A 21,518-nucleotide genomic window follows, 5' to 3' on the forward strand; every position below is an offset into this window, starting at 1 on the left:
GGTGATGACCAGGACACAAGCAGGTTGAGCAATATGCCTAAGTGAGCATTCTAGCACACGATGTGGTTGTCGATCTCACAGCAAAGGTAGATGAGCAGCTCCACGTCCCGCGAGATGCGGCCGAAGTAGAGCACTAGTAAAATGAAAAAAGACGACCATGAGCCTAGCGAGGACAGGGTTAGCACGAACTAGCACGAGGTTCCACCACGAGCAATGATACACTTGCAGTTTTTAACAGACTTAAGCTTACGGAGAGGGGTGTCATTAAAAGATTGGAGGGAATGGAGCCCCACCCCAGGATTTGAGGGGAGTGGGATGAATTAGTCGCTGCCACCTCGGTTCCACCACGCTCGGGCACTCACCTAGCCGCAGCTCTTCAGGCGTATCCTGACCTCGTCGTCAACGGCGGCGAGCTCGTCCGCGACACAGGGTGGTTTGCCATGTGCTGCCGCCATGCACAAGGCACAGTAAGAGTGATGCTATGGGTGATGATGGGGTGCATGGCGATGGGCCATAACGTCATAACCGTAGAAGCATCTGTCCACGATCATGGTGGCGCGACGGGCCGGCGGGCGTGCGGTCGAAGAGGAGACGAGCGGCCGGGGGCATCTTTCGGAGGTGCAGAGAGTCACCGATTTAACAAGGAGAACGACTGGGTCAGGTTGATCAATCTCGCCGGGTGAGGACTGTGATCTCCCCATAATAAACTGCAAGCACATATACCGGTGGACGAGAGACACGCAATACTAGCAATACTGCTGATCCGGTTTCACCAGTACAGATATCTAACTACCTTTGGATCTTTGCCATTGGATGGCCTGTATTCAATATCTTCGGCAATACATGGGCTGTAGTAAAACCAAACATTGCTACTGTGGTATACAAGCAATGCAGGGCAAACCTGGTAATAGTTTCAAAACCAAACTGAAGCCAACCCAAACCATACGACTCTACCTCTTTCATCCAAACCAATCCAATCCAAAATTTCACCATCATTATCCAGACCAAACCAAACTATGTACGTTTTCTAACCAGACCCGTCCAAACTATATTTCGTTTTTGGACTGAATCTGTGGTCTGAAACCATGGACACAAGAAGCGGGCGTGCTCGCCTACCCATGCTAGTGAGGATCGACGTGCTCGCCCACCCATCTGAGGGAGAGGATGCGAGGAGCCAAGGCGCGAGCACGCTGACGTGCACACGTAAGCTTTTGTTGACATGGATGTACACGGGCGAGTGCCCGGCGAGCGTGCATAGTCCGCAGCCGGAGCCGGCGGGGAGCAGTGCGTTGATGAGGTCCGCCGGGATGCCACGGCTGGCCACATGCATGACACGGCCGCTGGCACGTCGGACACGCAGGTGACACTGAAGGGAGAGGCCGGGTTGGTGGCGTCGAAACCAGCCACGTCGACAATATCTTCAGACCGCACGTACTCCATCGGAATCACGGACAGACCACTTATGCTCAATGCCTCCATGCACGCCATTGATGGATGGACTGAATTGAGTTAAGTACGTGCGTGTGTATTGAGTGAAGCGAACTGGTAGATGGCCGTCTTGCACTATTTGATCGAGAAACTGAATTCTGTCCACAGATTAAAACGGTTTGAGACCAAATTATCTGTGTCCAGATCAAACCAGTCCAATCCAGTAGTTGACAGAATCCAAACTACATCAGATTGTTTTAGATTCTCAGCCCATTTAAACCAACCAAACACAATCTAATAGAGAAACCAAACTGAAATTAAGGTTTCAGTCTAAACTATTCCCAAGGTTAAATGCAGCATTCCACCAGTCAGCATTCGGCAACGTCCCCTGCTGACACAGACCGAATATGTTGGATCCTTGCAGCGACCTGCATGCTGTTTATGAATTGTCATCAAGCAGGGCCAATATATAGTTCATCCTGACCATCACCGTGGAGTCGACTGGCTGGTTGAGACTTGTGACTATAGACCTAATTAGCAAAGCTAATTAACATGTCGATCTAAAAAGCCATGAAAAGTCAGGAGGCTAGGATCCTCTTCCTAGCTCGGTTGGCACCTGGTACACACTACATTACACAGAGCTCTCCGGTGCGTTGGCCACCTCGGTTGGTGCCTACTTGCGGCCGACTGCTTTTCGGTGTTCGTCTGCTCAAAAAGCTTCCAAGGGGGACCTTCCACGTATAGTACTTTATGCTGGCATCACCTGAAATTGGTGAAAAGGCCTTAGGGCATGTACAATGGTGGCATATGGTTACATATGCCCCATGACAAAAAGTAATTTAAGGTATCTACATTTAATTTTTCTCCCCAATGCAAGCTACCACCAGTGGACCTCATTAAAAAATAAAAAATAAAGACTCTAATACACATGCATCTCTATTTTTTACTCCAACCTTTTCAGCTTTTGTCACCGGACCACACTTTTTCTCTTCAAGCAGCCGCCTCCTGGAGAGGATCCTGCTTTCCTATCCAAACCTATTTTACGTCATATCCGATCCTACATGGCATGCGAGGCATCACCTTGAGGCTATGCATTGTACATGCCCTTATACTGCAGTGTATGTGAGTTGATTTGGATATGTGGCCAATGGGGGCCTTCTGTTTATAATACACATCACTTAAAACATGCCTTGATATATTTCCTAATTTTGAAACTTTATCAAATAGCCCGTCTAGCTCAGTTGGTAGAGCGCAAGGCTCTTAACCTTGTGGTCTTGGGTTCGAGCCCCAAGGTGAGCGTTTACCTTTTTTGCATTTAATAGGAAAAAATAGTTGAAGTTGTTTCAAAAAACTTTCTGCCCTTTTGCTTTCAATTAATTCACAAGTTCAATGTTTCGTATTGTTTTACTAAATAACCCCACTTTATCGTTTATTAGGTCGAATAAGGCGGAAAAAAATGCAAACTGGTTATACGCGTCATAAAAGTGAAAGTTAAAACAAAAATATTTAAAGTTGTGATCTCTATAATCGCCTTTCGCATCTTGATTAAATTAAAATGTCCAACAAAAAAGATACCATCTTGTGGATGTTGACATCTGATGGTGTCTTCATATAAAATCTTTTTACAGACAACTTGTTATTGTAGACAATGGCTTCCAACAGAAATGTATGTGGAAAATAAAAGTTGCTCCTAAAATTAAAGTGTTTTATGGCTGATGGTTAAGAAGAGCATATTAACCAAAGACAATTTTCTGATGAGAGGTTGGATAGGTTAGCAAATGTTGTGTTCTTTGTGGTATTGTTCATCTTTTTTTTCAAACACTTAGTTGCTAAATGGTTTGGAGTTTGTTCAAATGTGCTTTCGATTTGAGAAATCTTCCTGACAGCTTAATCACTTGTCTTCGTGTTTGGATTATATGTTTTTCAAAGATAAATAAGAATCTGGTATATATATGGAGATGCATGAATAATATTGTGTTTGAGAGAAAACTTAATTATGATCCTATTATTCTCATCAAATTGATATGTCATTGGATATCTTATTGGGCCATTCTATAGATAAAGAAAATTGAAGGGTGCTCATGATGGGGTTAAGAGTCATACAACATGTGGCAAATGAGGTGTATAGAGCTTAACAAGGGTGGAAACCAAAAGTTCACAGGAATCAGGGGCTGATGCTAGACTAGTGCTTTGGAGTTTTTCTGGAGGCTGAACTTTGCTTGGTGATGTCTGTCCCCTAAATGCTGATGTCTGCTTTTGGTTTTATCTTATGTATTTGGCTCTAGGTTTGGTGCTGCTAGTTTCTAATGTTGCTGAGTTTATAACTCTGGTGTTTTATGTAATGTTTGTGTCCACTCTTGTTGTGGCGTTGGAGGCTAGATTCTTCATCTGGTGAGCTAATTTTCTTTTAGATGTTTTACCGCTTGGTTTGATGATGTTTTTAGCTTTGCTAAATTTGTTGGTGGGTGTTAGTTTGTGAGAACTGAAGCAGATTGTTTCTTCAATAGAAATCAAAGAGGAAGGCTCTCTTTTGCTTCAAAAATATAAGTTTATTGAATTTGCAATCTGGGTAAGTCAATTTTATGGGAGGAGGAACGGTCCGTCAAGGAAGAAAGTTGGAGAAAGAAGAAAGTTGAATCTTAATCTAGCAGGCCTAAAAATTGACTTACCCAAAATATACTTTCAGGCAACTTAAGCATAGCCGGTCCCTAAATAATTTAGTAGGGGCCATTTGGATGTGTTTTGTTATATTGGATGCTATGAGTCTAAACTCTGAACAATACTTTATAACACTATCGGATATTTGGTTACTCCCTCATGAATGAAATAGCAGGTCCTGCATCCCTCTAAAGGTTTTTTTTTTTGAAAAATCACCGCCGGGGGGGGGGGGGGGGGGGAGCTCCCCACCTGAATATATTTCTCAAGTTTGTAACCCATCGCCAGATTGATTACAAAGGGGAGTTACATGAGCACGTGTAGTCGTGATAAGAGGTAGGAACGTCAGGAGGAGGCGCCCTACTTGTGCACCGGTTTCTTCATTCGGTGCGTCCAGAGCATGAGATCATCCACGATTCGCCTGAGGGTGAGGATACTGTGATGATTTTGTTGCTTGAAAGTCATAGCGTTTCTGGAATCCCAAATCTTCCATCGGATGATGAGGAGCACGGAGTGCCAGATTACCACATCCACTTGTGTAGGTAGACGGCAGTCCCAGAGTCCATCAATGGTACTCGAGGGAGAGAGGCCGATCCGTTGCCAAATACGTTGTGAAAGCGGACAGTCTAGGAATATGTGTGAGCTGGTTTCACCATCATGCCCGCAGCGCGGGCAATAGTGAGTCGGTGACGATATGCTTGCGCTGAAGGTTGCTTTTTGAGTTGAGTCGATCCCGAAACAGGAGCCCTGCAAAGATCTTCACGCGATTTGGAACGCGTGAAGACCAGATGGCAACGGCATGCACATCGTCGTCGTCATCGTGGGAGCCCATGGTTAGCGCGTATGCTGCCCTCATGGAGAAGCGCATGCTACCATTGAGGCAGCGCTCGTCCGGTCCCGTCGACAACCGAAAATCCTGCAAGAGAGACAACAAAGCGCATAACTCGGTAGTAGCATCAGATGTTAGGCGGTTCCGTAGGATTGTTTCCAAACCGTGATTCAGAACAGCAGCCACACGAGCTAGTGGTATAGTGGTGTGTGAATACAGGCAGGGGAATAAAGTAGCAAGGGGTTGGTTGTGTATCCAAGTATCAAGCCAGAAGTACGTATTAGTGCCAGAGTTTGTGAGTACAAAAGAGATGGCATGGAATGCTGGCAGCTGTTGATTTATTGTTCGGCAAATGAAGGAGTGGCTATTTTGTGGAGCAATGAGGGCATTTGGGTGTTGTAAGGCGATCCACTCTAACCAATGTGTTTTGTCTGGCAAGAAAGCTTTTACAGCAAATTTCATAAGTAGGCATTTGTTTTGCTGATGAAGATTTTTTAGACCTAGACCATCACAGTTCTTTGGTTTACACATTTTTTAAGACAACTAAGCATTGAGTACCAGTGCAAGTTTTCTCTAAAGAGTTTAGAGCCCATGATGACAAGTCAACCCTTTCACATTCACATTTTCCATTCATTTCGGGCATGTGAATTCCTCAAGAAACACAAAATCCAATTACAAGAGCATCGACAATAGATCAACGACCGTGCATCATCGTTACAACTTCGTACTAGGACTATATATATAACAATCGAATGAACGAACGAACGAGCGAGCGAAGGAGCTTCTATGTGCCAGACGATACTAGGAGTATATGCTTGGGTCCAGGCGCTAGGTAGCTAGCTCATCATGATCTTGAACTCGTCGAAGCTGAGCACGCCGTCGCCATCGAGGTCGAACCGGCAGATCATGGCGCGGCACTCGCCGGCACCCCGCTCGGCGCCGAGCCTGCCGAGCATCCGCCCAAGGCTGGCCGGCGTGATGCACCCCTGCCCCTCCATCTCGTACATCCCGAACGCCTCCCTCAGCGCCCGGATCCTCAGCTCATCGTCCTCCTCCGCCGCGTCGCCCGCCCAGGCCGCCTGCTGTGCTAGCTCGAGGAACTCGGCCTCGCACAGCAGCCCGTCGCCGTCAGCGTCCGCGGACGCCACAAGCGCCTCGGCCTCCCCTGCCGGCACGTCCTCGCCGAGCGTCGCCCGCATGCACTCCCGCAGCTCCGCCGCCGAGATCCGGCCGTCCGCGTCCCGGTCCAATGACAAGAACAGCGCCCTCAGCTCGCCCGACTTCCTCGCAACCATTCTTGCCGGATGGTCGACGATAGAGAGGCTCTTATAGACTTTAGTCGTTGATCTTGATCCTGCCTGGGATTCCTCGATCCTCTGCTTCGCTATAAAGCTTGCGTTCTTGCGATGGATGATCTTGGAGGTGCGCGTGTGCATATATACTCGTGGCACGACGCGGTCCTTGGAAGCTTCACGGCATGCACGGAGAGAGGAGAGATGGCGTGGTCGTCGTGGACATGCCGCGTCGCGGGTTATTCTTCTGGTCTCGTCTGCGTGGTCAACCACGGCATGCAGGTCAGTATTCTCCAGGAAATGGATTCGAAGCTTTCGCGTGGCGTCCGTGTGTCGATTAATTCGAGAAACAAATAGAAGCACGCGGGGGAAGAAGCGGCGAAATCTGTTGCTTGCGCGTAAAGTTGAGTCATCTATTTTGGAACAGATGGAGTAGGTTGGAGTCGCGTGTGTGGAGTGTTACTCTGGCCGGCCCGGCGTTCGCGTGGGTGGGTTCGTAAGCAAATTCATTCGATGTTGGCGTCGTGCCACTGCTGTTGGATGGAGCAATTGTATTTTGTCAACTGTTTTGTTTGGAGCGTTGATGCAACGCGTACACATTTCACTTGCCTCCGTTCAATAATTATGCGTGATTTTTAGATAGGCTCCGTTAGAGCATCCCAAAGCGGATCTTTAAACCGCCTACAACCGTTTAGAACTATATTTCAAAACTTGAATAGGTTTCACCGGTTCAGCAACAAACACTGGGATGCACAGGCAATGAAGCTCCGAAGTGGATACCGCCCCCAGCCGGTATTAGAAAGATCAATGTTGATGGTGCGGTCTCGAAGAACTTGGGCCAAGGGGCAGCAGCGCCTATAGCTTGCGATTCTTTTGGAAACTATCTTGGTTCGTCGGCGTGAGTCTGTGAAGGCGTGACGGACCCTGCGAGTTTGGAAGCTATAGCATGTTGTGAGGCGCTTTGTTTGGTGGAAGATTTACATTTGCAGAAGTTGTGAGTGGCATCGGATGCTCAGGGGGTGGTACGTGATATTACTGGAGGCAGCCGGTGCAGCTACAGTTCAGTGCTACATGAAATAGCAAGGCAGGAGCATGTTTGAGGAGGTGATCTCTGTTTATGAAGGGCGTGTTCAAATGGAGAGGCTCGCCTGCTAGCTAGATACTCGGTAAATTTAGATTCTGGTTGGCATGTATGGCTCATGGAGCCCTCAGATCCCTTTATTGTACCCAAAACTCTTTGTTATTGAATAAAGGCCGACCATATTTTCCCTCCAAAAAGAGTACTGCTAGCCACTAGACTCAACGGCTGCTAATCTCCACTACTATTAAACAATCCAACATAAACTTTCTTAAGTGCACCCCGTAATTACACCCAGAACACCGGACGACCCATTCACCACCGCACGATTAGTCCCACAAATCTGAATCTAACGACCATCATTGATCTAATAGTTTTACGGTGTGCACTTAGTAATTTCCAATGACTGACCGTACTCCACCACCCGCCCCCCAATCCAACGAGTTCCTGAAATCACCTCAACGATTTCCGCCCCCCGATCCAAGGAGTTCCTGAAATCACGTCAACAATTTCCTTCTGTGAACAGGCCTCCACACCACACCCGGCCGCTAATTAGTAATTACCCCTGAACATCCCGGAGGCGAAGGAGCTGCGGCTGGAGGCGGAGTCCACGCTGGAGCGGGGCGGCGTGTGTGTGCGACTGGCCGACATCGCCGCAATCGTCACGCGGAGGGCCGGGTCACCGTCGGGCGCAATCCGGACGAGTGCGAGGGGCCGCTCGAGCATACCGCCACCTACGCACCGCTTTCGGCGCCGCTAGATTTCGGCGGCATGGGCGACGTGTTAGAGGTCGTTGCCACGGCCACATGTGGCCAGTTGCTCGCCATGCGGGAGATATGGGGTGTGAGCCGTAGCCTCGGGGCAGCGAGCGGGGTGTTTGACCAGGTGAAGAGAGGCTCGTCGGGTAGATGCTGGATGCGAGGTAAGGGAGTTGGCTCAGCATGGGCGTGCGTGGCCGGCGGCCATAGGGGCGCGCGGTGGCCTGAGCGAGAGGCCAGTGAGTCCCCTTCTCTGCTCGTGCCCTCTCTCCTCCTCCTTACAGCAAAGGGCGAGTACGGGCCATGCGGACCGGAGCTTGAGGAGGGCAAGCACGGACGACGCCCGAACGGGGCTTGAGGAGGCAATGCGAATGTTGCTTGAGGAGAATGCGGGTGCAGAGAAAGGAGAGTGTGCATGGCCGGAGGTTGAGGACGGCGGCGTCTATGTTGTGTCTGCGTGCTGTGTACTGAATAGTGGGTTGTGCTCTGAACTTTTGATGCGCGCTGGTGTGCACTGATCCTTTGTTAGATATTCTGCTGCATAAGATTTCGTGGTGACAGGCACTACATCACTACAAACTTGATGTGACACCTTCTCTCCTTGATTTCTCCCAAAAGTTTGACATTATTTGACCCATCAATCATAATCTCATGTTTTAGGGGAAATCCTAATCTCACCTCTAATACTAATATTTGACACAGATTCCTTAGAATGGTCATGTTAGCGACTTAACTCCTCTCTTTTTTGTCAGAATCCTTCAGAAGTTGAAGCCGAGCATAAAAGTTTGGAATATTTTTCCTAAAAGCAACCAAGAGATACCCAGGTCCCAGGGCCTGATCAGGTGCAGGTTGTGTCGCTCGGCAGAAAAAAAAAGACAACAGCTTTGGCCTTTTGATCCTCTTGAGTGCTTTGTTTCCGTGGAAATCTGGATAAATCAAAGACAACAACATAGCCTAATTATTTTTCCATTTTTAATGGATATTTTATAAACAAACAGAACATCTATATGTAAATTTAGAAAATATAGTTTTATTGAAACATTCATATTTCTGTTCTTTGGGAAAATCGAACGCACGATGTTCCTATTTATTACCACTGTCCAGCTTTTTCAGTTGTTGGAAATTTTTAATACAGTTTTGCTAAAGCACATCTAGATGTGCCATAAGTATTGCACATCTAAGTCCTATGTCATTGATCTTACGTTGAGATTCGTATGGATATTTTTTTTTTCTTTTTTCTTTTCCTCTCTATACTTGATTCACTCACTTAGATGTGCAATAACTAGAGCACATCTAGATGTGCCCTATAGACTTATTGCATCAGAAGTTTGTATAGGTTAGTTACTCCTCTCCGCAAAGGAAATATCCTCCCGTGTTAAAAAAAAGAAAATATCCTCCCTTCAATACAACAAATAAATTCAATATTCTTCCGCTAAATGAAAAATGTTAGTTTATTATCAGTACATTATTATCATCTATTGAATGTGTAATATTTATAAGTAGTGCATCACTATATTTTTTATTTTAATGTTTATCTATTAACTAGGATGAACATGTATTATCTTTTTAAAAAATATGTGCGTTGCACGTGCATGCTAACTAGTACCTATTATAGGCGCAAATAGTTTATGAATTAACACTAACGGCACATTCAATGTCGCAGAATTCCTTCCTGCAAGGTACAGAATTTTGAATTATTTACAAACATTTCGGAAAACATGACCAGGTTTCTCAAAAACAAATCTGAATAAAATTTGAAATTTCTATACATTTTTTGAAAAACATGAACATTATTGGAAAGTTCCAAGATTTTTAAATAACAGGAACAAAGTTTTAAAACTAGATCATTTTCCAATATAACGAGAATTTCCTTGCAAATGTGAACATTCTTTAAAATTCCTCGTTTTTTTGAATTTATGGAAAAAATTTAAAACATCCAGAATTTTTTAATTTGTGACTTTTTCCTAAACGAGTTTTTTTTAAAATTCCCCGAGTTTTATGAAATTTTCGAACAAATTTTAAATTATTCGTTTTGATATTTGTGTACAAACTTTGAAAACAAGGATATTTTTTTAATTCCCAAAGAATATTCAAACTCCACCAAACGTTCTTGGTATTTGCGAACAAATTTTAAACATGAATAATTTTTTAATTTATGAACAAAATTGGAAAATGAGAACATTTTTTTGAAATATCCGAGCATTTATTTTATTTTGTGAGTATTATTTTATTTCTGAATATTTTTATAAGCAATTTTTTTAACATATCCAAAGAGAATTTAAAACGGGAACAATTCTTAAATTTGGGACAAATACTTGAAAATACAACATTTTTAATTTTATGTAGATTTTAAAAAATAAACATGAAGAAAAGGAAAAGGAAAAAAAGAAGAATAAAAAGAAGAAGAAGAAAAATTGAAAAAAAAGGAAAACCAAAATATCAGAAAAGAAACATTAAGGTAAAAACATCGATAAAGGTTCCCAAAAGGTTCCTCAGCGACCGGTTTACTGTAGCAAACTGGTCTATTCCCACCATTTCTTTTCTCTTTTTTCTGTATGTTTTTGTTTCTTTTTGATTTTTCTTTTTTTGTTTCTTTTTTATTTCTAAAAAATCATGCTTTTAAAAATATGTTCCAAGTTTCAGAAAAATCTTTGCATTTTAATTTTGTTCATTAAATACAAATATTCATAACTTGCATACGGTGTCGAAAATCGTGCAAACCAGCCATGAATGCCTACCATGGGCATGTCCACCTGCGTGCAAAAAATGGCTTCATTTCAAGAATGGCAAGAAATAGACCATATTCAACGGACGATGTCCGAGTGGATAGAATGCGAGCACTTTGTTTTTTGACAACCTTCGAAATGACTCCAAAAATTCTCATGGACTTGTATGAACTTTTTTAAAAACCATGCCAAGTTGTTTGAATTTTCGACAAGTTTTGCATTTTCTAAAGTTTTCTCGGTTAAAAAAGGCCGATAAATGGCTAGACATATCGCAACATGCATACGACGCTTGAAATGGTTCAAATCTAGCATGGATGCCTATCATGGGCATGACCACCTGCTTGCAAAGGTTCGGGTCATTTGAAGGATGTCCTAAAATACACCATGTTCAATAGAGAGTGTTCGGGTAGGCCAGAAGGGTCTATTTGAAAGCACATTGTTTGGAAATCTGTCAAATGGCCTCAATTTTTTTCCACTAGCTTGTATGATTAACTCAAGGCACCATACCAAGTTGTTTGGATTTTGACATGTTTTGCATTTTCTAGGGTTTTGCCGGTGAAAAAAGGCAAATACATGGTCAGACGTGTTGCAACGTGCGTATGGTGTCAGAAGTCGTTCAAATTAGGCATGGATGCCTAACATGGGCATGACCATATGCTTGCAAAAGTTGGGGCCAGTCTTCAGATTTCCGAAAAATACTATGTTCAGCATAGAGTGTTTGGGTAGACTAGAAGGGTTCGTTTGGGAGTACCTCATTTCTCGACATCCCTTAAATGTCCCCAATTTTTTTGATGGCCTTGTATGACCAATTCGAATGTTTTCCCTAATTAGAATGCTTCTGTTATTTGCAATTTCTGTCACTGCCAATGAACATTTTGTTATGTCCTAACCACTTCTTGAAATTTATCAACAATTCTGAATTTAAAATTGTGTATGAAATTTTACAAACTTGATCACTTTTTAAAAAATTCCCAACAATAGATGAAATGTTTTGAACACAAATTGAAACGACATACTTTAAAAAATCAAATTTTTATGAAACAAAAACATTTCTTAAATTTGTGAATATAAATTCAAAAACGGGAACATGTTTTAGAATTCTAGAATATTTTCTACAACTGTAAATAATATTTGAAAACAAGAACATTTTTTTGGTATTGAAACAATATTTCAAGTTTTTGAAGAAATTTCAAACAGAATAATAAATTTCAAAACAGAGAAAAATGAATTGACGAAAATATCAAATAATAATGAAAAAATAGAAAAGGAGAAAAAACGCTTAGACCTTTGCCCAAGTATGGTGGCCTCGCTCCAGTCCGGCGCCTGTTGGGCCTGCCCCAGCATTCGCAGATTTGAAAAAAAACCATCAATTTTGAAATTTTATGTTGATTTTGTAAAAAATTACCTAAAGAAGTTGCAGAAAAAAGTTTTAGAAGTCGAAAAAGACTGAGAAATTTCAGAAAAATTGACGAATTTGATTTTTTATTTTAAAAAGTTCACGCATATGATAAAAAGAAAAAAAGAACGAAAAAGAAAAAGAAAAAGAAAAAGAAAAATAAATAGGAATAAAAATAACATAACCCGTTTAAAAAAAAGAAAAACGTAAAGCATCCACCCGGTGGCGCCCTGCTATCCATCACAAATGTGTTGCGTGTCCGACTGGCTAGCGTTGTTGCCCGTTATTCTAAAGACATGTGATTTGTGTAATCAGTAAGTGCATAGAGTGATCCCGGCCGGGATTGTCAATTTTCTGACGTACCAAATTGATCTAAGCGGATTCAGGGTTTGGATTGATCAGAATCCGTGAGTACAAGGTATCAATTTTGGGGATTAAGAGGTTAGGGTTTAATTCCAACTAATCATATGAAATCAAGGTTTAAAACAGACTTTACTCGAGTAGTAGTAGTACTCTGGCTGCGCCCGCACTCGCGTGCGTGGGTTCGTAAGCACATTCATTCCGTGTCGACATCCTCCCACTGTTGTTGGATGGAGCCATTGTATTTTGTCAATGGTTTGGGTTTTTAGACACGACGCAGACGCTTATATATACACACACATGTGTATACTCATCTCTATAAATATACGCGCACGCCCTACCCCTATGAATACTTTCGACAGGCTGAGCCGGCATATCGTCTTAAGATTTACGGAGTCACCACAGGCATCTCGTAGTCGACGGGAATGTCTCTTTCACTGAACACGCATCACTGAAAATTCTTAAATAAATCAAAGATAATGCGAGCATTAGGACTTGAACCTTAATGAGCTGAGATACCACAGTCCTCCTAATCATCTAATCACATATTGGTTCGTGTCACAATTTGGTTGGGAGTATTGATGCAACGCGTACTTGCCTCTTGGTTTGTTAAAAAAATCACTTGTCTATGTTCAATAATTATGCATGTTTTCCAATAGAATTGGTTCCGTTAGGAGTTAAGATTTAGATATAAGTTGGTTTCTGTCTCTCCCGTGCTAGTCACGGCAGTAACAAAAAGGCCATGCTATTTGTCATAACATCCAGATTCACATGCATGGGGAAAATGAACGTGCCATGGTAGAAAAATAATATAAACTTGTCTTGGTTAATAAAAAACATTGCAAAAAGAGAAGAATATGTTTTTTGCCATGGTTATGAAATATTTTTTGCCATGCATGGGACCATGAAAAAACTAAAGTTGCCATTGATATGAAAATAAATTTGCCATCTGTATAAAAATAAATTTACCATGTCTTTAAAAATAGATTTGCCATGGTCATGGAAAATCAAAAATTGTGATGGACTTGAATATAAATTTGCCATGGTTGAGTATTTCAATTTTTCATGAGCTATGAAATTAAGTGAACTCTTATTCATGGAACATTTGAATTTATATTCTCTAGCTGATGGAAAAAATGAGAAAAAACAAAAAGTACATTGACATGGGAAATCTTTTAAAAAATACCATGAACATAGTTTGTTGACATGGCAAAACAATCTCTATTTGATGGCAGACGATCTCTAACATTGCCATGTGTATGAAAAAGGAACAATCTCTAATTCATGGCAAAAGTGATAAAAATGTGGTCATGCAAAATTTAGGATTTTTTTCTATAATTTATTGCAAATCCATAAAGATCGTAGTACATATACAAAGAAGATATAAGTACCATGGAAATTTTGTAGACTGATAGCCATGGCAATTTTGCAATGCAACATATAAAAAGTGTCATATGATCATGGCCAAAAATGCATACTAATTGGCATGGAAATTTTCCAGAATGTGAAATTGGGTGAAAATTGCGATCAAAATAAGACTAATTGCTATGGCATTTTACATATTATAAATTTTGGTGGAATTTGCCTTCACGAAATAGTGACTAAACCTGTCAAAAAATATAAGGAACCATGGGAAGAAAACATAAAGCTATGTACAGATTGTGAACTTTGCCAACTAAAAACCATGTACTTATGCAAATTTGCCATGGCATTTTGACATGTTACCCGGATGATAGATGAAGCATAAAAATGATTCACCATCACCCACGTGCAGATCAGAGCTAGCTGGAGGACAAGCATTTGGCGGAGCACATCAACCATGTGCGCGCACACAGCTGCGGGCTCAACTTTTTTTGCCAAGTCCTACACAAATGCCAAGTTCTATCTCAATTTGCCATGTTCGACATTTACAATAAAATTGTCATGTTCGACTCAACATTTACCAAAGACAACAATAAGTCCAAAATCTAAATTCACTAAAATAGTATCGGAATATGCTAAATGTTCAACAATTTGCCATGTTCTACTCAATTTGCCACATCGACATTTTCAACTAAATTGTCATGTTCTAGTGGGAGTTAGCACAAAAGAGCATCTAGAGATTTATTCAAAGTAGCCACACTTGGGAAAAAAGGACATAGGAGGATTGACGTTGTGTGGGGAGACCTAGTGGACGGGTGGACGACCTCGCCGCCTTCGAGCTCTTCGGGTGCGGGAGAAGGCCGGGGCGCTGTGAAGACGCCAGAAAAAACCGGGAGTAGGGGCTTCCACTCGACATTGGCCATGGGCAACCACCGTACCGTCGCAGCTCCCGGCAACGAGCAGAAGGTGTCGTTGGCCAGGGGTAGCCGCTCCTGCCGCCGCATCCGCCTCTCACACTGCTTCAGCCGCCCCTATTGCCACAAGACGTCCTCCGTGGTCCGCGCGCCGATGCCAGAGCATAGCTCCTTGAATTGTCGGTGAAGGGATAAGGTGGTGCTGCGGGGGTGGGGGAGGTTCACTCAGTTGCTTCGATTCGGTATTGAACGACCTCCAAAGGCTGGCCATGACCTAACATGTGCCAAGATTTGTGCTAGCGGATGTAGCGGCCAAAAATTCGTTCTCTGGGACGACCCAAAAATCAGATGTCGGATTTTTAGCATTAGCATAAATAAATAGTTTGGGCATCTGAATTCGCAAAGAAACCCACAATCCAATTCGAAAAGCACGATCGATGGAGACCAAAGATATTCACATAGATCAATTACTGTCTGTGCATCACCATTACAACTTTGTAGTTTGTACTAGTACCATATAACAATCGAATGAATGAACGAACGAGCGAAGAAGCTATATGCAAGATGGAACTGATGTATCATTGGTTCCAGGCGCGAGGTCCCTAGCTCATCATGATCTTGAACTCGTCGAAGCTCAGCACGCCGTCGCCGTCCAGGTCGAACCGGCAGGTCATGGCGTGGCACTCGCCGGCGCCCCGCTCAGCGCCGAGCCTACCGAGCATCCGCCCCAGGCTGGCCGGCGTGATGCACCCCTGCCCCTCCATCTCGTACATCCCGAACGCCTCCCTCAGCGCCCGGATCCTCAGCTCGTCGTCCTCCTCCAACGCGTCGCCCGCCCAGGACGCCTGCTGCGCCAGCTCGAGGAACTCGGCCTCGCACAGCAGCCCGTCGCCGTCCGCATCCGCCGACGCCACCAGGGCATCGGCCTCCTCCGCCGGCACGTCTTCGCCCAGCGTCGCCCGCATGCACCCCGGAAGCTCCGCCGCCGAGATCCGGCCGTCCGCGTCCCTGTCGAGCGACGCGAACAGCGCCCTCAGCTCGCCCGACGACGCCACCATTCTCGCCGGATGGTTGACGCTAGAGAGGCTCTTAGTAAGAGTTTAGTACTAGTTGATGTTGATTCTGCCTGGGCTTCCTAGATCCTCTGATTGCTATAAAGATTGCGCTGCTGCCATGCATGATCTTGGAGGTGCGGGTGTGCATATATACTCTGGGCGCAACGCATTCCTTGGAAGCTTCCCGGCATGAGGAGAGATGCCGTGGTCGTCATGGACAATGCCGTGTCGCCGGAAGTACCTTTCTACACCCAGGAGCAAATGCTCCTGGTATGAATAGTAAAATTTAAAAACTAGAAAAAATGTTCAAAAAATTCTGAAATTTTTTTGTGACATACTTTCACAAATGTTTGATGTGCATGCAAAATTTCATTGCGAAATCACATTGGTGGAAGGCGTGCAAAAAAAAACAAAATCAGAGCTCCAAAATGCTTTTGTAAGTAACATTTTCAGAGCATCGATTTTGTTTTTTTTACCACGCCTTCCATCAGTGTGATTTTGCGATGAAATTTTGTAGGCACAACAAATATTTGTGAAAGTATGGCACAAAAAAATTTCAGAATTTTTTGAATTGTTTTTGAATTTATTTGATTTTACTGTTCACACCAGGAGCATTTGCTCCTGGGTGTAGAAACTCCACGTCCCCGTGTCGCGGGGTTTGACTGCGGGTTATTCTTCTCGTCTCTGTGGTCAACGCATTCCTTGAAAGCTTTCGCGTGGTGTCCGAGTGTCGATTAATTCGAGAAACAAAGAAAAGCACGCGGGGAACTGGCGGCGAAATCTGTTGCTTCGTTCCGGGAGAGGAAAAGCCGGAAGATTAGTGTTTTTTTTCCCCTGAAAAGTTGTTTTCCCCTGAAAAGATGTGTGTTGGTTCCGCGTGCGTGCGGTCCGACTTGGCAAAAGGGGTCGGCGTCGGTTGGCGTCGCGTGTAGTCTTCTGGCCCGTCCCCGCGTTCGCGTGCGTGGATTCGGAACCAAATTCATTCCACGTCGGCATCGTGCCACTGCTGTTTTTTTAACTTTAATATAGACACAAGCGCTCATATACACGCGTATACACTCACCGATATGAACGCACACACACACCCTGCCTCTATGAGCATCTATGAAAGACTGAGCCGGCATATCATCTTGAAATTTATGAAGTCACCATAGGCACCTCGTAGTCGACGGGAACGTCTCCTCCCACTGAATGCGCATCGCCGGAAATTCTTAAATAAATCCAGAAATAAATGTGAACACCAGAATGTGAACCCTGATGGGTTGTGATACCACAGTCCCTCGTGCCACTACCGTTGGATGGAGAAATTGTATTTTGTCAACTGTATCGTTTGGAGCGTTGATGCGACGCGTACACATTTCACTTGCCTCCGTTCAATAATTGTGCATGATTTTTGAGATATGCTTGGTTCCGTTAGGTCATCTCCAAAACGGGTCCTTAAATAGTCCACAACCGTTCGGACGGCATGGTCCGAATGTGTTTAGCCATTGAACACGGGTCTATATCGATCCGCTCATCGGGGCGGACGCATTTTCTGCAAAGTCGAAACAAAAGTGAGAGGCTTTAAGGGAGTCTGAACAGTAGCCATGCAAGACTTCGACACCCCCGGCCACCCAAAACTCATCCCGGACCCCATGCATCTATCCTTTCATTTTTCTCTACATCCGTTTTCTATCTCGCCTCCGCCACCGCTCCACCACTCCAGCAGCCCAGTCACACCTTTGCTGGAACTCGACGACTCCGTCTCCTCCAATGCTACACCCGGGCTCCACGCTCCTTCTTCTCTGCCACAATCATGATTCAATTATTCTCATCAATGATAGAGTGTTGATGCGGGGTAAGAATCATAGAGCATGTAGCAAACGAGGTGTATAGAGATTCACAAGGGCGGAGACTAGGAGTTCTCAGGGATCAGTGGCTAATACTGGACTGATGCTTTGGATTTTTTCTGGAAGCAGACTTTTGCTTGGTGATGTCTTTCCCATGGATGCTAATGTCTTCTTCGAATTTACCTTCTGTATTTGTAGTTGTGGTTTTGCTCCAGGTCTTGTGTTGGTAGCTTCTAGTGTTGTTGAGTTTAAAACTCTGGTGGTTTTGTGTAATATGTTTGTGCCTGCCCTTGTTTGTGGTGTTGGAGACTCTAGGTTCTTCCTCTGCTGAGCTGTTTTTTTTCCAGATGTTTTGCTTCTTCGTTTGAAGATGTTTTTAGCTTTGTTGTATTTGCTGGTGGGAGTTAGTTAGTAAGATACGAACCAAATTAACTCTTTAATAGAAAATCAGAGAGGAAGGCTGTCTTTTGCTTAAAAAAAATGCAAGTTCATTGAATTTGCAATTTGGGTAAGATGGTCTTGTGGAAGGAGGAACGGCCGGACGAAATAAAAGCTGGAGGAAGAAAAAAAAAGATGACGGTTGGATTTTAGTCTACTGGCATAGAAAATTGAATAGAGGCCCTAAATAATTTTTTGGTAACTTACACATATTTGGTGCCTAAATAGTACCGCAGGGACATTTTCTGTATATTGGGTGCTACGACTCTCAAATGTAAACAATATAACCCGAGTGTGTATCTGGTTACTCCTATATTTTTAATTGAAAAAAAAAACTATTCACATGCAGCCCTCGCTCTAAGTACTTGTCCGATTACGCCCATACACGCGGTGTTCCCTGCTCAATCCACATGGGCCCGTAGGTAGCACCTTCGCCGGGGTGTACCTCGGCCCATCAGTTCATGCGGGTTTAGTTAAGCCCCGCATGGGCTGTTCCCCAACCAAAACCCTCCAACCACGCGAAAACACGGGGAAACATAATTGTCACCTCACCCGTGGAAACAAACCATGCGGGACCTGCAGGTGAACTCTCGGCAACGGCGAAGCCCAATGTGAACTCGGCGGGAGCGGCGACCTGCCAGGAGGGGTTTAACCGAACATGATTGGGTGAGCGAGGGATTGAGGGGATTTAGAGGTTTAATCCCTACACGGATTGGTTGAGGGAGTGGGGATCACCCAATCCGTGGATGGACTGGATGGCCTAGGGGGTTGGTCCCCTGACTACCTAACAAGGCCTAACAACGTGTTTGGTTGGGGGTAATTAAAGCTGGGGAATCTGAATTGAAGAGGTACGAGACTTTAAATCTATTGTTTGGTTGAAGGGATTGAGAATTCATAAGGGAATAGTCATGGGACTTCCTATCATGCGCCAAACATATGATTGGGAATAAACGACCCATCTCATGGCTAATCACAATACAACTTCCTACTCTAAACTCTCATTCCCCTTTCCAAATATTGCCAAACGCGTTGTAAAGGGTTTGGAGCCGAGGATGACAAGTCAGCCGCTTCACATTCATGTTTTCCATTCATTTTGGGCATTTGAATTCCTCGAGAAACCCACGATCCAATTCCAAGAGCACCGACAATCGATCGAGACCAAAAGTATTCACATAGATCAATTACCTCATCATGACAAATTTTGTACTACTACCATGTAACAATCAAATGAATGAATGAATGAATGAGCGAAGGGGCTATATGCAAGACGGAACGGGTATACGCTTGGGTCTGGGGTCAGGCCAGCTAGCTCTAGCTCATCATGATCTTGAACTCATCGAAGCTGAGCACGCCGTCGCCATCGAGGTCGAACCGGCAGATCATGGCGCGGCACTCGCCGGCGCCCCGCTCGGCCCCGAGCCTGCCGAGCATCCGCCCCAGGCTGGCCGGCGTAATGCACCCCTGCCCCTCCATCTCGTACATCCCGAACGCCTCCCTCAGCGCCCGGATCCTCAGCTCGTCGTCCTCCTCCCCCGCGTCGCCCGCCCAGGCCGCCTGCTGCGCCAGCTCGAGGAACTCGGCCTCGCACAGCAGCCCGTCGCCGTCCGCATCTGCGGACGCCACCAGCGCCTCGGCCTCCTCGACCGGCACGTCCTCGCCCAGCGTCGCCCGCATGCACCCCCGCAGCTCCGCGGCGGAGATCCTGCCGTCCGCGTCCCGGTCCAGTGACAAGAACAGCGCCCTCAGCTCGCCCGTCTTTGTGGCAACCATTCTCGCCGGATGCTTTAGTAGTTGATCTTGACCCTGCCTGTGCTTCCTAGATCCTCTGCTTTGCTATAGAGCTGAAGGTTGCTGCTGCATGATCTTTGAGGTGCGCGTGTGCATATATACTCATGGCGCTACGCGGTCCTTGGAAGCTTCACGGCATGCAGGGCGGGAAGAGAGATGCCCTGGTCGCCGTGGACGTTCATGCCGTGTGGCGGATTGGACAACGGCAGGTTTTCATTTTCTTCTGGGTGGTCAACCACGGCGGGTCAGTAGTCTTCGAAATGGATGCGTGGGGGCATACGTGACTTGGCGTGACGGCCGAGATGGTTCTCGTGGAGGAGAAAAGCAGGGGAAGGCACGGGGAAAATCTGCTTCGGGGACTGAAAAGTTCGAGGTTGGCTGCGCGTGCGGTCCGACTTGGCAGGGTTGACGTGGGAGTCGTGTGCGTTTGTTTTGCCGGGAAACTGTGGGCGCCGCCTCCGCGTTTGTTCCTTCCTTTTCATGCATGTCGCCATCGTGCCGCTGTAGTTGGATGGAGCGCTGACGCAAAAGCAAGGCTCACTCAGCACGGACGTTCGAGTACGGGCTGCCGCTGCTCGCCGATGTCGGTGCGGTGGTGCTGCCCGATGCACACAAGGTGCCTGTTGAATTGTCAAGGAGAGAAAGAGAGGCAGAAGAAAGTTCATGCTGACATGTGAGCCCCCATGAGTCATAACGGTCAACTTAACAGTCCATCGCAATGGAGTTGATTTTCCCGTCACGTCCCCCTAACAAGCAGGCCCCTCCTACTGTAAATGCGTTTAAATCGTCTAAACCGGCCACTATCCGTGGTTGTTTTAAAAAAAAAATAGGTCTAGCTGGTAGTTTTTGCTCACAATTTTAAAGTAGTAGTTCTGTAAGATCGAGACCTTAAATGTGGTAGTTTTTGTTAAATACTCCAACATGTAAGCATCAGTTTCACCTGTTTCACCTCTTTCATAGATTCATTTTTTCTTGGAAAAAGATGGATTTTTTTACCGTGCATCGGATACAATGTACATGTATCCGCTGTCCACTCGTGCTTTGAGATTTCTGCCATATCACTACACCACAACACTGCAACCCCAACATCCAGATTGGTCGGGAAAACAGCTTCTGCCTACAAACAGTCGCTTTGGAAAAACTATTGCCGATCAACCATGTTTGTTGGGGAAAGTTTAGACGGGAAACGCCTTTCCCGACCGGCATACCTTTGCCAACCGACTGTTTGATGGCTAACTAAGAATAATTCCCGACTGACTGTCAGTTGATGTTTTTTACCGACCAACTTTCTGTTGGCCCCTTTCCCGACTGATTGCCTGACGGCATTTGTTTTGCTGAGCAACATTCCGACCGCCCTGCCAAGAGCCTTTGCCAACCAACAATCAGACAGTGTGTTCTTTTCCCGACCAACATTACGCCAACATTTTGTTTAGCCAACCACAACTTTAATTAACACATGGTACTAATTGTCACATACATATATTTCTTCTCTTCAAAACATAAAACACAAAACACCATACATCAGCTACACCAAACATTTTTTTTATTCCGTTAAAAAGCTGTCACATACATATACTTCAGTCTGTTCTAAACATAGCCACCAAGAAAAC

The 21,518-nt window shown here is 44.9% G+C and overlaps 3 protein-coding genes and 1 non-coding gene across 4 annotated transcripts; 1 reads left to right on the forward strand and 3 right to left on the reverse strand.

The window, feature by feature from the left end:
* Positions 1-2,654: 2,654 nt before the first annotated feature.
* Positions 2,655-2,727, forward strand: TRNAK-CUU (transfer RNA lysine (anticodon CUU)). Its single transcript has one exon. It is a non-coding gene; the product is annotated as a tRNA-Lys (tRNA).
* Positions 2,728-5,521: 2,794 nt separating this feature from the next.
* On the reverse strand, positions 5,522-6,332 carry LOC125549372 (putative calcium-binding protein CML31). Its single transcript, XM_048712806.2, has one exon. The coding sequence runs from the start codon at positions 6,205-6,207 to the stop codon at positions 5,749-5,751; it is 459 nt and encodes a 152-aa protein (XP_048568763.1). The 5' UTR covers positions 6,208-6,332; the 3' UTR covers positions 5,522-5,748.
* An 8,906-nt stretch (positions 6,333-15,238) lies between these two features.
* On the reverse strand, positions 15,239-15,993 carry LOC125549371 (putative calcium-binding protein CML31). The gene has a single exon (XM_048712805.2). It carries the CDS (start codon positions 15,854-15,856, stop codon positions 15,401-15,403), a length of 456 nt encoding a protein of 151 aa, XP_048568762.2. The 5' UTR covers positions 15,857-15,993; the 3' UTR covers positions 15,239-15,400.
* A 3,281-nt stretch (positions 15,994-19,274) lies between these two features.
* LOC125549370 (putative calcium-binding protein CML31) lies at positions 19,275-19,996 on the reverse strand. The gene has a single exon (XM_048712803.2). It carries the CDS (start codon positions 19,888-19,890, stop codon positions 19,432-19,434), a length of 459 nt encoding a protein of 152 aa, XP_048568760.1. The 5' UTR covers positions 19,891-19,996; the 3' UTR covers positions 19,275-19,431.
* Positions 19,997-21,518: the final 1,522 nt, after the last annotated feature.

Source organism: Triticum urartu, chromosome 3A (genome assembly GCF_056163025.1).
Source record: "Triticum urartu cultivar PI428250 chromosome 3A, HENAU_Tu73, whole genome shotgun sequence".
Taxonomy (NCBI): Eukaryota; Viridiplantae; Streptophyta; class Magnoliopsida; order Poales; family Poaceae; genus Triticum; species Triticum urartu.

What these genes read in the sequence shown, in the direction of transcription:
- LOC125549372 (XM_048712806.2), bottom strand. Translation starts at nt 6,207, where the DNA reads ATGGTTGCGAGGAAGTCGGGCGAGCTGAGGGCGCTGTTCTTGTCATTG.
- LOC125549371 (XM_048712805.2), bottom strand. Translation starts at nt 15,856, where the DNA reads ATGGTGGCGTCGTCGGGCGAGCTGAGGGCGCTGTTCGCGTCGCTCGAC.
- LOC125549370 (XM_048712803.2), bottom strand. Translation starts at nt 19,890, where the DNA reads ATGGTTGCCACAAAGACGGGCGAGCTGAGGGCGCTGTTCTTGTCACTG.